Here is a 13,843-nt window from a genome sequence, read left to right as displayed (position 1 = left end):
ACAATAAAATTATAATCAAAATTCTTGGATTACATCTCCCTAAACACATCTGATGAGCGTTTTGCAGCTGAGATATTGAATATGTGATACGGGAATGGATGGATATGAATTTTCAAGATTAAATATTCAAATCATACTTTTAATTTTATTATATATATATTTAAAGAATACAATCATAAATTTTCTGCCCATATTGGATCCGATCGAGTTAGTAAACATGAAAGTGGGATGTTGCCCTTAAGTTTGTGTTTCTATTTTGGCTTAGAGTCACCTGGCCAAATTATAAATAGACTATTTATGGCTTTGTGGGCGGCTGATTTGGTCAAATTAGGTCATTCAGGTCTGGTTAATTAGGGTATTCAGGTATATACTGTGCAATATATGCATAAATTGATTGTTGTTTGAACTATTTTGGTTCAAATTGTTAGTTTGTCACTGTGCATACATAGCTTGTCACGTTTTGTTGACATTTTGATATTATTTTCCATTTCTAGTTTTTTTAGTTCCTAGATATAATTTTGTTTATTAGAATTTTCTTTTTGGGCTTTTGAGAAATAAACAAATAAAGAACTGCTCACATATTGCGTTCGAAAATAAAATTAAAAAAAAAACTAATAATATGTAATTAAAAAAACGGTATTAATATATCAAACAGAGATTGGATCGTAAGTTCTTAATAATTACAAAAGCAGTAATTTATATCGATAATTTTCTAAATGCTTTTTCGATAATCAATATTGTTAGTTTGTTTGGTTTCTAAATTCTAATCACACCATTAATGCTAACTAAATTTTGACCAATTTGCAAAATAAGCTTACGCAAGATATATCATTAACACAAATCCAATTGTATTTAATTGACAAATTTATATCCAGTGATGAAGTGCAAAAATTTTAAAGAAAGTTGAAGAATCAAATATTAGTGCATAATTTTAATTTTTTCTTGAGGAAAACTATTTTAAACTTGGGAGAAAAGTGGATTCGATTTGTTGTTATATATATAGATGCATAAATTAAGATACAAAAGTTGATCCAAGGGTGTGAATTCTGTCTGGAAGGGGACTGTGGGCTGGAAGTTGCGTTAGTTGTTAAGGGCCCAATGCAGGCTATGAAAGGCCCAATCCGATATATTTAAAGCTCATGCAAATAAATAAATAAATAATAATGCGTCTTTATCACCAAATATATTATCATTTAGCTGTTAAGTGTCAAACAATATATATTATCATTTACACGATATCTCGAATACATGTTATATATAATCTGAATTCTGAAACTTCACTTTCTCATGCTCATTTTACATCTAATAATTAATATTTTGCAGAGAGTTATATGTTTTTTTGGGTTTTGACATTAATGTCATTTTACGAATAAACATATTTCTTAAATGTATTTATTTATGGAAAGGCCAATTAAAATGTATTTATTTCTTGTATAATATTTTTATATTAATTTGATTTATATTCAAATATGAGTAATATTATAGTTGTAAAAATTATCTAGGACTAATCTGTAATTTGAAATATCGAAATCTAAAAAAAAATGGTATAATATTTATATCACATAAGGGTAATTGTGGCAAAACAAAATATGGTGTTTAAGTGGAGATTATTTATATATAGGGAGAGATATAATGAAACATCCTAAAACTACTACTGAATTTTTGTTTTTAAATCTCTTATTATAAAATAATGAATATAAATATATATATGCCCATACATATATATATCGTACTTAAAAATAACTTTACTTAATTTAAAATACAAATATACAAAAAATACAATAAAGGTACACGCATGCAATTAAATACTTAAAACTAATTACTAAATAATAATTTATAAGAATGTCATAATAAAATTCCTAAATAATATTTCTTTCACAAAAATTCATGAAAACTTAGAAAATAATTACTTAAATGTAAAATCCATGCATATACTAAAAATATATAATAATAATAATACATATGCGGAAATATATGTTCTAGTCTCAACATAAAAATCATCTTAGAGCAATGGTCACGGGTTCTAGCCGCCTGGATACTCATATGCCCTCGCCACAAGTCGGGAACACATTAACTTCATTAACATTCTGCTCACCTGCACCATTTAAATCTAGTGAGCCTAGAGGCTCAGCACGTTCTATCCTTATATAACAAAATGAAACCACACACAAGCACACATCATATAAAATACGTGAATAATAATTATACGTGCATGCTCTTAAAATATTATGCATATAAACATGAATAAATAATTATAATGCTTCATCATCATGCTAAACATAAACATCATATTTAATAAATATCATAAAATGTCTTATCATAATTTCTTAGTTCTCAACAGGTCGTATCCATGTCGGTGGCATCATACTGAGCGATTGATCAATCTATAAACCAACGTACGCGGCGGTGGGATTTCCACCTCTGTGCTGCCACTTCACCAGCCCTCTCAGCTGGATCCATAAGCTCATCATACTTATACATCATTAGGAAGGTCACCGGGCCCAGGTATCCCGGCCTCCAACCACATCACTTTCCACCTTCACTTCAACTTCCATAAAAATATTTTTCATAACATGCTCTTAAACTTATCATGAAAATTCTTAATGATGCATGAACATAAAAATTCTCATTATTTCTTTATTTTCATGAAAATTTGCCCGTAAATATATATTTAATTTATTTTCTTAAAAATCATACTTATATATCTAATAAAAATGCATGCATGAATTAAATATATTTACGGACATTTATTTTCCAAGGACTTGTTCGAGCTGCTGACCACTAGACTTAAACTCAAAAATTCCTAGACTGGCTCAAAAACCCAAAAGCCCAACTTGACCTGGCCCATTAAGCTTCATGGGCCCCCAGGCCCATGAAAAACTAATGGGCTCACTAAAAACATAATTTAGGCCCATCAACTTATTAACTTAAAGTTAAATTAATAAAATTATTAACTAACCATTAACTTATAAATTTGACTGATAAAATTACTAAACCCGACACAACTTAGCCCAATAATTCTCATGAATCACACGGCCCATGAAAAATTAGTGGGCTCACTTCATTAATTATTTAAGCCCAAAATTAATATTAAATTAGTGTAATTAATTAATTAAGTCAAGCCCAAACCCATTAATTATTAACTAAATCTCTTATTTAATTTAAAATAAAAATACCCGAGTTCAACTAATATAACCCAGACCCGGACCAAACTAACTCGACCCATTATATTTTAGACCCGACCCGGACTCGAAAGGCGGAGCCCGGCCTGCCAAAACACAAGACACAACCCTAGCTTACCTCTCCCTAAGCCCAACTCGAGGCAGCCCTGAGCGGCTTCAGAAAATCTGATCGTGCCGCCTGCTCAAGCCACCTTTGGCCGTGAAACCACCTCTCATACTTAGCCAACACCCAGACGGTTCTAACCCAACAAATTTTACCTCAAACCGTGGTCTGTGGAAGAAGAACGAACCAAAACACTCTAGACCTAGTTTCTGCTCGCGCGCAGAACGCAAGCAGCCACTTCCGGCCGTTCTGCCGCCAATCTACGGCAATAACCGGCCGGATAACCACCTGAAAAATCTTTCCCAAGGTCTTGGGGTTCTAACCTAACTGGAATCACCCTAAAATACGCTCTGTGGACCGAGAACGAGCAAATCTCCCAACCTCGCTCAACCTGCGCGACCTGCTGCGCATCAGAAGATATGGCCGGTTCCAGCCCTTTCCAGCCATGAACCAGCCCTCCAAACCGACCCTAAGGACCCTAGATCAGACCCCTAACAAAGGTGCAGCAGTCCCGATCAAGCCGTGGTCAGAAAACTCGTCAACATGAGCCTTATGCATAAAAAACGTGATTACATGCATGAATCATGAATAATATCCTTAAATTCTGAAAACACATGCATTAACAAATCATTCATAGTAAAAATCAGTGTATATGATTTAAATGGTGGCCAAGAATGGATTCGAGACGTGCCTTGATGAATATTTGCAAGAAATAACGTTTATGTCGCGTCGTACGGCTCTCCGGGACGAACAGATCTCCAACCAATATAAAATCTTAAAAGCTCGGCTACGGGGCTGTGAAAATCTTGCTGGAACGATGAAGATGATGGAGAAAGGTTGAGGGAGGCGGCTAGGGAGTTGAGGCGTGAGATAGGGTAGAAAATCTTAGGATAATATTTGGGTAGTCTAGGTTAAATATTTAAATAAATACTTTGGGTAGATAATTACTAAAATTTAAACTAAAAAAATACATGATAATTTGCTAAAAACTTAAAAATCCCGAAATAATAAAATAGGTGATTTTTAAAACTTAATAAAAGTCATTAAAATGATTTATTTTGGGTAAAAATGGACATCTAAATATACATATATATAAATACCATAATTTTCTTCAAATTATACCTTAAAATAATATTTTAAGGCTCCTAAAAATCTCCGAAAATATTTTGGGTGAAAACAAACATCTCGTCCGTCCACGGCCCCGCCTACGCGATCATAAAATAAACTTTCTCAAATAAATTCATAAACCACAGAAAACAAATTTAAATGCCGAAAAAATATTTAAAACATGAAAATAAATCACATAATTTAAATAATCACTCATAAAAACAATTTAACACATTTTCACATTATTTTAAACTTATTAAATCTCTTAGTTATGCATGCGGATTTACGTAGCAAATTTTCGGACGTTACAATTCTCTCCCCCTTAAATGGAATTTCGTCCTCGAAATTTGATTTAACTTAGTCGTCTAATAACACATGACTAAAATGTTTCAAAACTAATTTTTTAAACTTAAATCCCAAAAACATAACTTAATTTATATATCTAAAATTCAACTTAAATCTCAAAAAGAAAAAAAAATTCCTAACTTGTCAAACTTAAAATCTAAAATCATAACTTAATCTACAAATCTAAATGTCAAACTTACGTCTCATAAATTATCAAACTTAATTTTTTAAACAAATATCATTCTAGTCATCCTGGTGTGTAACGTGTCTCAGAAACATACTGTAATTTCCATAAATTCTCTACGTAACCGCATTGCATAACTAATTTTTTTTTTTTTTAACTTTAAGACTTTCATAACTTAAAATTATCATTTTCATAAATCATTAAAACAAAAATCATGTGTCCCATGCATAAAACATAATTTAAAACATTTAAAACTTACAGACTGACAGTGCGGCTTCTGAGCTCCGTGTAGCAGGCTAGTAACCCTCCAAGGACCATGGCTCTGATACCAAATGAAACATCCTAAAACTACTACTGAATTTTTTTTTTTAAATCTCTTATTATAAAATAATGAATATAAATATATATATGCCCATACATATATATATCGTACTTAAAAATAACTTTACTTAATTTAAAATACAAATATACAAAAAATACAATAAAGGTACACGCATGCAATTAAATACTTAAAACTAATTACTAAATAATAATTTATAAGAATGTCATAATAAAATTTCTAAATAATATTTCTTTCACAAAAATTCATGAAAACTTAGAAAATAATTACTTAAATGTAAAATCCATGCATATACTAAAAATATATAATAATAATAATACATATGCGGAAATATATGTTCTAGTCTCAACATAAAAATCATCTTAGAGCAATGGTCACGGGTTCTAGCCGCCTGGATACTCATATGCCCTCGCCACAAGTCGGGAACACATTAACTTCATTAACATTCTGCTCACCTGCACCATTTAAATCTAGTGAGCCTAGAGGCTCAGCACGTTCTATCCTTATATAACAAAATGAAACCACACACAAGCACACATCATATAAAATACGTGAATAATAATTATACGTGCATGCTCTTAAAATATTATGCATATAAACATGAATAAATAATTATAATGCTTCATCATCATGCTAAACATAAACATCATATTTAATAAATATCATAAAATGTCTTATCATAATTTCTTAGTTCTCAACAGGTCGTATCCATGTCGGTGGCATCATACTGAGCGATTGATCAATCTATAAACCAACGTACGCGGCGGTGGGATTTCCACCTCTGTGCTGCCACTTCACCAGCCCTCTCAGCTGGATCCATAAGCTCATCATACTTATACATCATTAGGAAGGTCACCGGGCCCAGGTATCCCGGCCTCCAACCACATCACTTTCCACCTTCACTTCAACTTCCATAAAAATATTTTTCATAACATGCTCTTAAACTTATCATGAAAATTCTTAATGATGCATGAACATAAAAAAATTCATTATTTCTTTATTTTCATGAAAATTTGCCCGTAAATATATATTTAATTTATTTTCTTAAAAATCATACTTATATATCTAATAAAAATGCATGCATGAATTAAATATATATTTACGGACATTTATTTTCCAAGGACTTGTTCGAGCTGCTGACCACTAGACTTAAACTCAAAAATTCCTAGACTGGCTCAAAAACCCAAAAGCCCAACTTGACCTGGCCCATTAAGCTTCATGGGCCCCCAGGCCCATGAAAAACTAATGGGCTCACTAAAAACATAATTTAGGCCCATCAACTTATTAACTTAAAGTTAAATTAATAAAATTATTAACTAACCATTAACTTATAAATTTGACTGATAAAATTACTAAACCCGACACAACTTAGCCCAATAATTCTCATGAATCACACGGCCCATGAAAAATTAGTGGGCTCACTTCATTAATTATTTAAGCCCAAAATTAATATTAAATTAGTGTAATTAATTAATTAAGTCAAGCCCAAACCCATTAATTATTAACTAAATCTCTTATTTAATTTAAAATAAAAATACCCGAGTTCAACTAATATAACCCAGACCCGGACCAAACTAACTCGACCCATTATATTTTAGACCCGACCCGGACTCGAAAGGCGGAGCCCGGCCTGCCAAAACACAAGACACAACCCTAGCTTACCTCTCCCTAAGCCCAACTCGAGGCAGCCCTGAGCGGCTTCAGAAAATCTGATCGTGCCGCCTGCTCAAGCCACCTTTGGCCGTGAAACCACCTCTCATACTTAGCCAACACCCAGACGGTTCTAACCCAACAAATTTTACCTCAAACCGTGGTCTGTGGAAGAAGAACGAACCAAAACACTCTAGACCTAGTTTCTGCTCGCGCGCAGAACGCAAGCAGCCACTTCCGGCCGTTCTGCCGCCAATCTACGGCAATAACCGGCCGGATAACCACCTGAAAAATCTTTCCCAAGGTCTTGGGGTTCTAACCTAACTGGAATCACCCTAAAATACGCTCTGTGAACCGAGAACGAGCAAATCTCCCAACCTCGCTCAACCTGCGCGACCTGCTGCGCATCAGAAGATATGGCCGGTTCCAGCCCTTTCCAGCCATGAACCAGCCCTCCAAACCGACACTAAGGACCCTAGATCAGACCCCTAACAAAGGTGCAGCAGTCCCGATCAAGCCGTGGTCAGAAAACTCGTCAACATGAGCCTTATGCATAAAAAACGTGATTACATGCATGAATCATGAATAATATCCTTAAATTCTGAAAACACATGCATTAACAAATCATTCATAGTAAAAATCAGTGTATATGATTTAAATGGTGGCCAAGAATGGATTCGAGACGTGCCTTGATGAATATTTGCAAGAAATAACGTTTATGTCGCGTCGTACGGCTCTCCGGGACGAACAGATCTCCAACCAATATAAAATCTTAAAAGCTCGGCTACGGGGCTGTGAAAATCTTGCTGGAACGATGAAGATGATGGAGAAAGGTTGAGGGAGGCGGCTAGGGAGTTGAGGCGTGAGATAGGGTAGAAAATCTTAGGATAATATTTGGGTAGTCTAGGTTAAATATTTAAATAAATACTTTGGGTAGATAATTACTAAAATTTAAACTAAAAAAATACATGATAATTTGCTAAAAACTTAAAAATCCCGAAATAATAAAATAGGTGATTTTTAAAACTTAATAAAAGTCATTAAAATGATTTATTTTGGGTAAAAACGGACATCTAAATATACATATATATAAATACCATAATTTTCTTCAAATTATACCTTAAAATAATATTTTAAGGCTCCTAAAAATCTCCGAAAATATTTTGGGTGAAAACAAACATCTCGTCCGTCCACGGCCCCGCCTACGCGATCATAAAATAAACTTTCTCAAATAAATTCATAAACCACAGAAAACAAATTTAAATGCCGAAAAAATATTTAAAACATGAAAATAAATCACATAATTTAAATAATCACTCATAAAAACAATTTAACACATTTTCACATTATTTTAAACTTATTAAATCTCTTAGTTATGCATGCGGATTTACGTAGCAAATTTTCGGACGTTACATATAAAGTATTGACAAATTTTTTCCATGACATCAACAATACTCATTGTGAGCATTACAAACTTTTTACTAGCAGATCATGACGTGATTTCACTGTTCGAAAAATACACGCATTTCTTCATATACAGTGGCATGGATATTATCCAAACGCAACGAGTTCTTGACTCTCGACCATCTCCAAAGAAACTAATAGCATCAAGTGTGATCCAGATGATTCTTTTCTTGGATCGATATATCTTATTATGAATCATATGTAGGACCAAAGTACTGTCCCTAAATACTTTACCTTTTGACGATTTTACAAATTGAGACGACTAGAAAAACACGATGGAAGTTTCGTCTTGCTAACCTTAAACTGGTTTCATATCTGGGACGTTTAGTGATGGGGAGTCAACATTCGAATTTGGAATATTGAGTGTTGGGATAATGGGATCTCTTCTTCTCGGTGTAACTGTCATCCTCAAGCCTTCTGTTGTATGAATTGTTGCCCCTGTAGTCATTTTAACCTGCAAAGCAGCATACATGTATGACACGGCGAACATCAGTATTTTTTTTTATACTTTATGTGTTACAATCGAAAATGTGCGACTCACAGGAGGTGCTCCTAGGGCCAGTTGGAAGTCAAATCTACGAACAAGCATCGCCACAGCTACTACATTCTGCCAATTAGTAATATATAATATCTGTCAATTTTGCGACATGCTACGAGACGTAGACATTAGCACACATCAATTTAGAATAATGACCTCAAATGAAGCAAACATGTCTCCGATGCATTTTCTTGGTCCTCCCCCAAAAGGCAAGTAGCTGAAACAGAAAAATTAGTGGCACTTCAACGTTCTCGTTTCGTTTATTCAACAGTGGTACTATGAAAATGAAATTCCTACAAGACTCTGAAGTTGCATTCCCAAACAGGTAACTAATTATCTCTCACCATTTTTTGCAACTTCAAATTTTAATCTATTTTTGTGTTATGGGTGCTTTCGTAGTTCAACTTTGTTACTTCTTGTGATAGGGAACTGAACAAAACAATGAAAAATAAGTAAATTGTGTATAGTTCACCTAGTTTTTTTTAATAGGAAACAAATGCTATAGTTCAACTAGTTGTATCAAAAAAAGAATTCAAACCTGAAATTTTGATTTGTTTCATTAGGATTAGGACCATCCAAGGGCCATCTTTCAGGATTGAACTTCTCAGCATCTTCCCAATGTTTCGGGCAATGGTGCAAATTCCAAACAGAAATGAAAATATCTTCTCCACTGAGGAAAATCACATACATGAGAGGAAGCAATTGCGAAAATCAAGATTCAGAGAGAAAGAAACCAACCTTTTAACTGGGTATTCTCCGAGCACGTCGTCTTCAAGAGAGCGACGAATCAAAACAGGTGGTTGGGGATAGAGTCTCAAGGACTGTGTGTGGTAAAGTAACATTTTAAATAAATGTAATGATGCTAAAAACGGCAAAAATAACAGATGATATTTGGCAAAGGCATTTTCTTACTTCATTAATGACTCTAGTAGTATATTTAAGCTTCTTCATGTCTTCCGTGGTCGGGAATCGATCACCCAAAACTGAATCAACCTAAGGGCACCAGTTTCATAAAAAATGCAGCACTACAGTTATCACATGCAAGCAAAGGATGTCAAGGCAAGAAGATCAAGCAAAGTATTTTTGACCCACCTCATTTCGAAGCTTGGCCACAACACTAGGCTCCTGCAGGTTATAAGAACATAAATGGGATTAGAGGTATATTCATACGCTATGCCCTGGAAAGGATTTAAATGTCCATAACACTACCTTGGAAAGAAGATAAAAGGTCCATGTGAGTACTGCGGCAGATGTTTCATGTCCAGCTATAAGCAATGTCATTAGATCATCACGGAGTTGTTTGCTCGTGACCTGCAAATGACAGCATGAGAACCTTGCCATCATCAAATTCATTTGTCAATGCATACGTCCAAATTACAAAACTGGTTATCATACATCATCCCCTGATGCTAACAGGAAATGAAGAATACTAGGATCTTGTTCATTCACGTATTCCTCGTGAAACAGCAACTCTTCTTCGTCTACCATCCTCTGCAAATTCAAGAAATCAAAACAAAATAAACTTCCAAACAAAAAATTTATTTATGATAAAAATGGTTCTAGTTGAGATAACAGTATAGGAAAATGGCAAAGATTAGTAAAAAGATAAGCAAGCATATGATATGACATAAAATAATTATTATACCTTGCATATGGCAATCAGATCATCAAGTGTATCATTGATCAGCTTCAGAGCTGTGTTGACCTTTTTCAGCTTCGGTGAAATATATTTCCATATGGGAATCTCCCAAAATGGAATCGGTGAAACGCTTCGATCTTCTGCTTCTCGCAATACCGTGTAGACAGCCTGCTCTAGGCCAGATGCAATGTGTTGAACAGTGATGTGTTAATGAGCACTTGGATGAAATCATACAAAGAAAAAGCCAATACCTCAACAATTCCAGTATCAACTTCTAAAGAATCAAAATCGTAGTTAAACACGGCTTTCCCAATGATATCTAATGTCAAATGGGAGAAAAGGGACTCCATCTCGACATCCTCACCATCAGATGCAGCAGCTTCGAGCTTTTTGCAGAGTCTATCTGTGGCTGCTCCAAACAGCTTAAACATTGCTGCTACAAACTAAATTTAGCATTAAGAAGTAACATCAGAGAAAAAAATATAAGGAGCAATATTCATACAAGAGTAGAAAACCAATAATACAATTCAGTTCAAGCATTTCTCCCCCTCTCGAATATATACTATGACTGAAAATAGAAGAGAAAAATAAAAATGATGTTTTTACAGCCATCCACTACCAGTAGTACCTTCTGATGCAATGCTGGAACTATAGCCCGTCTCCTGACACGCCATACTTCCCCATCAGCAGGTATAAGCCCTTTCCCCATCACAAAATCAAGAATTTCAGCTAAAATACCCTGGTAAAAACATCGAACATGGGCTTTTATCATGAAGATCATGAAAGCATAATAGGAATCGAAAATGCACTTTTACACCAGTTTACCTTCGAATAACCTTTTGGATTGTCTTTCAAAATATGTTTAGCAATCGCAGGATCCGACACTATTAAAAATGACTGCAATGCAAGCCTCAACACGATTACTCACTGAAAATACATTTCCAAGAGAAGGCACTAAGGAAAAAGAAAGCAAACCTTCGGACCGAATGTCAGCCTAAAAATTCCACCATAAGTTAAGTAAAGTTCATATAAAGGGACAAAGAAGGCTTCGCTTCTAATGGCAGAAATTGATCCTTTTGCCTCTGGAATTCTCGGGTAGTCCACAGAACCTCCCGTCAAATTGAATATAAAGCCAAGCAACTCTTCCGGCACGCCGAATTTCAACAAATTGTTCTTCATTTGCGATTGAAAGCTATCATTGACCCAAAAAAAAAAAAACACCCACGCACACGCACATAAATGCACAATCAAGCAAGTCTTTTTAGCTTCTAAATAAAGCACAGGTACAAACTCCGACAGATACCTAGCCTTCTGGACTGTAAATTCACCGGAGGATATTCGAGACGACAGCTCGGCGCGGCGCTTCTCCTCCAAAAGCCTCTCCACTTCCTTTACGGCGTCGTTTTGGAGATCATCGTTATCACTCCCACTGGGACCTCTCCCATTACTCGAATACGAGCAGCTAATCAACCTGGGACTCCCTGAACAAACGAATAACCAAACAATTACCGAAAACTCCAAGATTATACAAAGAACAGTACTACTCACCTTCGTTTCGCCTCAGCTTAACCACGCGCTTGATTCTGCTTCTGTGTGATTTAGTGCGGACGATTTGGGGAGAGAACTGAGGAAAAGAAAGGGTGGCCGCCATTGTCTTCTAGAGGGAGAAAATGGCGCACACAGATAATGCTGGAGAAGAATGAATGACTCTTTGATGTGTCAGCTGATTATGATCAACTTCGCAGGAAAGTTTCGGAAAAGGATAGTGTACAACCTGTAAAGCTATGTACTACAAAAATTGAGCCGCATCTCTGGTAGATAAAACAAGGGAGTGGCATTAGCAATAGCCTCAACCTAACCACTAACGGCCAAAAAGAGGTATCTTTTTCCTTCTTGGCGCTTTAACCTTCTCAAAGATTCGGTACTGTTTCTTTCCACATTATGTTATAATTTTTCAGTGTTTAATTTTTTTAAATAGGACAAAAAAATTTAATTTAAAGCTATTTACAAAAATATTAGAAGTGAACTGATAAATTAGTTAAAAAGTTTAAACTCATATCATCAGATTCAAAACTGACGAACATTTTTTATTATTATTATTAAGCTTATAATTGATTATCTTTTATGATATTCAATGCAATATACATACGGACTGTAATATGTATCTATGATATCCGTGCTCGAATCGGTTCTACTCATTTTATATGTGTAATCTGAACCGAGACATGGAATAAGAAAAATGGAACCGTTGAATGTTATTATTAATAGATGATTAAAAACAAAGAGTAGGTGCTAATAGGAATAAGAATTGTTGGTCTATGGAACTATTGAAGTAATTGTGGTAAATGTTACTAGGAACCAAATATCAATGATGGTCAAATTGTCAAAAGGTCTACGTAAGATGTTTCTCGGAACCAAATATCAATGGTGGTCAAATTGTCAAAAGGCCTACGTAAGAATATCATAATTATTGCGCATAAAAGTCTAATTATTATGTTTAAAAAAAAAGTCTAATTATTACGGATTCAACGCGACACTTAAAAAATGTCATAGCTAGGCATATAAAACTCATCTAAACTAATCGAAATATTGTTTTTTTTTCCTCATGAATTTTATCATAGCTTAAAATTCCCTTGTAGCATTTATTTTTATTATTTTTATTATATATATATATATATATATATATATAATTACGTTGAAGTGATATACATAGATTTCAATTATAATTTATAGTTAACCATAAAGCGATGGATCAATTAATCTTAAATATATGCATATTCACTATTTAATTAGTTGTATAAAGTAGAATGAATTTCAAATGACATCATTATTGGATGAATTTGAAATATTCTAATTAATATTAAATAAGATATAATTATTACAAAATTAGTAGATTTGAAGTTTATGGTATTAATACTTCTCTAAACGAAAAAAAAAAAACATATTTTGAGTATATATATTTGAAATTATTCCATCCAAACATAATGTAAAAGAAAATCTTATGATTTTACAAATATTGTAGTTGCTCGTCTCATTATTTTGAAAATATAACAATATGTAAATATTTAGTTATCTTTGAATTATATCCACATATACGTGCGCAGGCAATAGTTAGTAGTTTACATAATGATGATATTATCTTTCGAGCAATTTAGTACATGCCGCCCGCAGGTTAGTGTCCTGTGGGTGACGTGGCGACTCATGATTGGTTAAAATCAGTGGGACCCACATCTTTCGAGCAGTTTAGTACATGCCGCCCGGGGGATACTATCTTGCGGGTGACGTGGCGAC

General features: G+C 34.2%; 1 protein-coding gene across 2 annotated transcripts; it reads right to left on the bottom strand.

Annotated features, from left to right (window-relative positions):
• Window positions 1-1,589: 1,589 nt before the first annotated feature.
• On the bottom strand, window positions 1,590-12,310 carry LOC140894770 (protein LUTEIN DEFICIENT 5, chloroplastic). 2 transcript variants are annotated; one of them, XR_012153925.1, is made up of 17 exons: window positions 12,101-12,310; window positions 11,856-12,033; window positions 11,528-11,744; window positions 11,378-11,449; window positions 11,181-11,291; window positions 10,804-10,995; window positions 10,559-10,720; window positions 10,309-10,404; window positions 10,123-10,224; window positions 10,006-10,038; window positions 9,826-9,906; window positions 9,652-9,734; window positions 9,452-9,583; window positions 9,070-9,130; window positions 8,917-8,982; window positions 8,340-8,829; window positions 1,590-1,642 (listed from the first exon to the last, which is right to left on the bottom strand). XR_012153925.1 is itself a non-coding variant. In XM_073303383.1 (17 exons), the coding sequence occupies exons 1-16, from the start codon at window positions 12,201-12,203 to the stop codon at window positions 8,674-8,676; spliced, it is 1,845 nt and encodes a 614-aa protein (XP_073159484.1). In that variant the 5' UTR covers window positions 12,204-12,310; the 3' UTR covers window positions 5,575-5,716; window position 8,673. The 2 variants fall into 2 exon arrangements, 1 of the variants encoding a protein (XP_073159484.1); XM_073303383.1 differs by lacking the exon at window positions 1,590-1,642 and adding an exon at window positions 5,575-5,716 and having other exon boundaries at window positions 8,673-8,829.
• Window positions 12,311-13,843: the final 1,533 nt, after the last annotated feature.

The sequence above is a fragment of the Henckelia pumila genome, chromosome 4 (assembly GCF_033568475.1).
Source record: "Henckelia pumila isolate YLH828 chromosome 4, ASM3356847v2, whole genome shotgun sequence".
NCBI classification, from domain to species: Eukaryota; Viridiplantae; Streptophyta; class Magnoliopsida; order Lamiales; family Gesneriaceae; genus Henckelia; species Henckelia pumila.
Note: the sequence above shows the minus strand (reverse complement) of the source record. Positions and strands in the feature narration are given on the sequence as shown.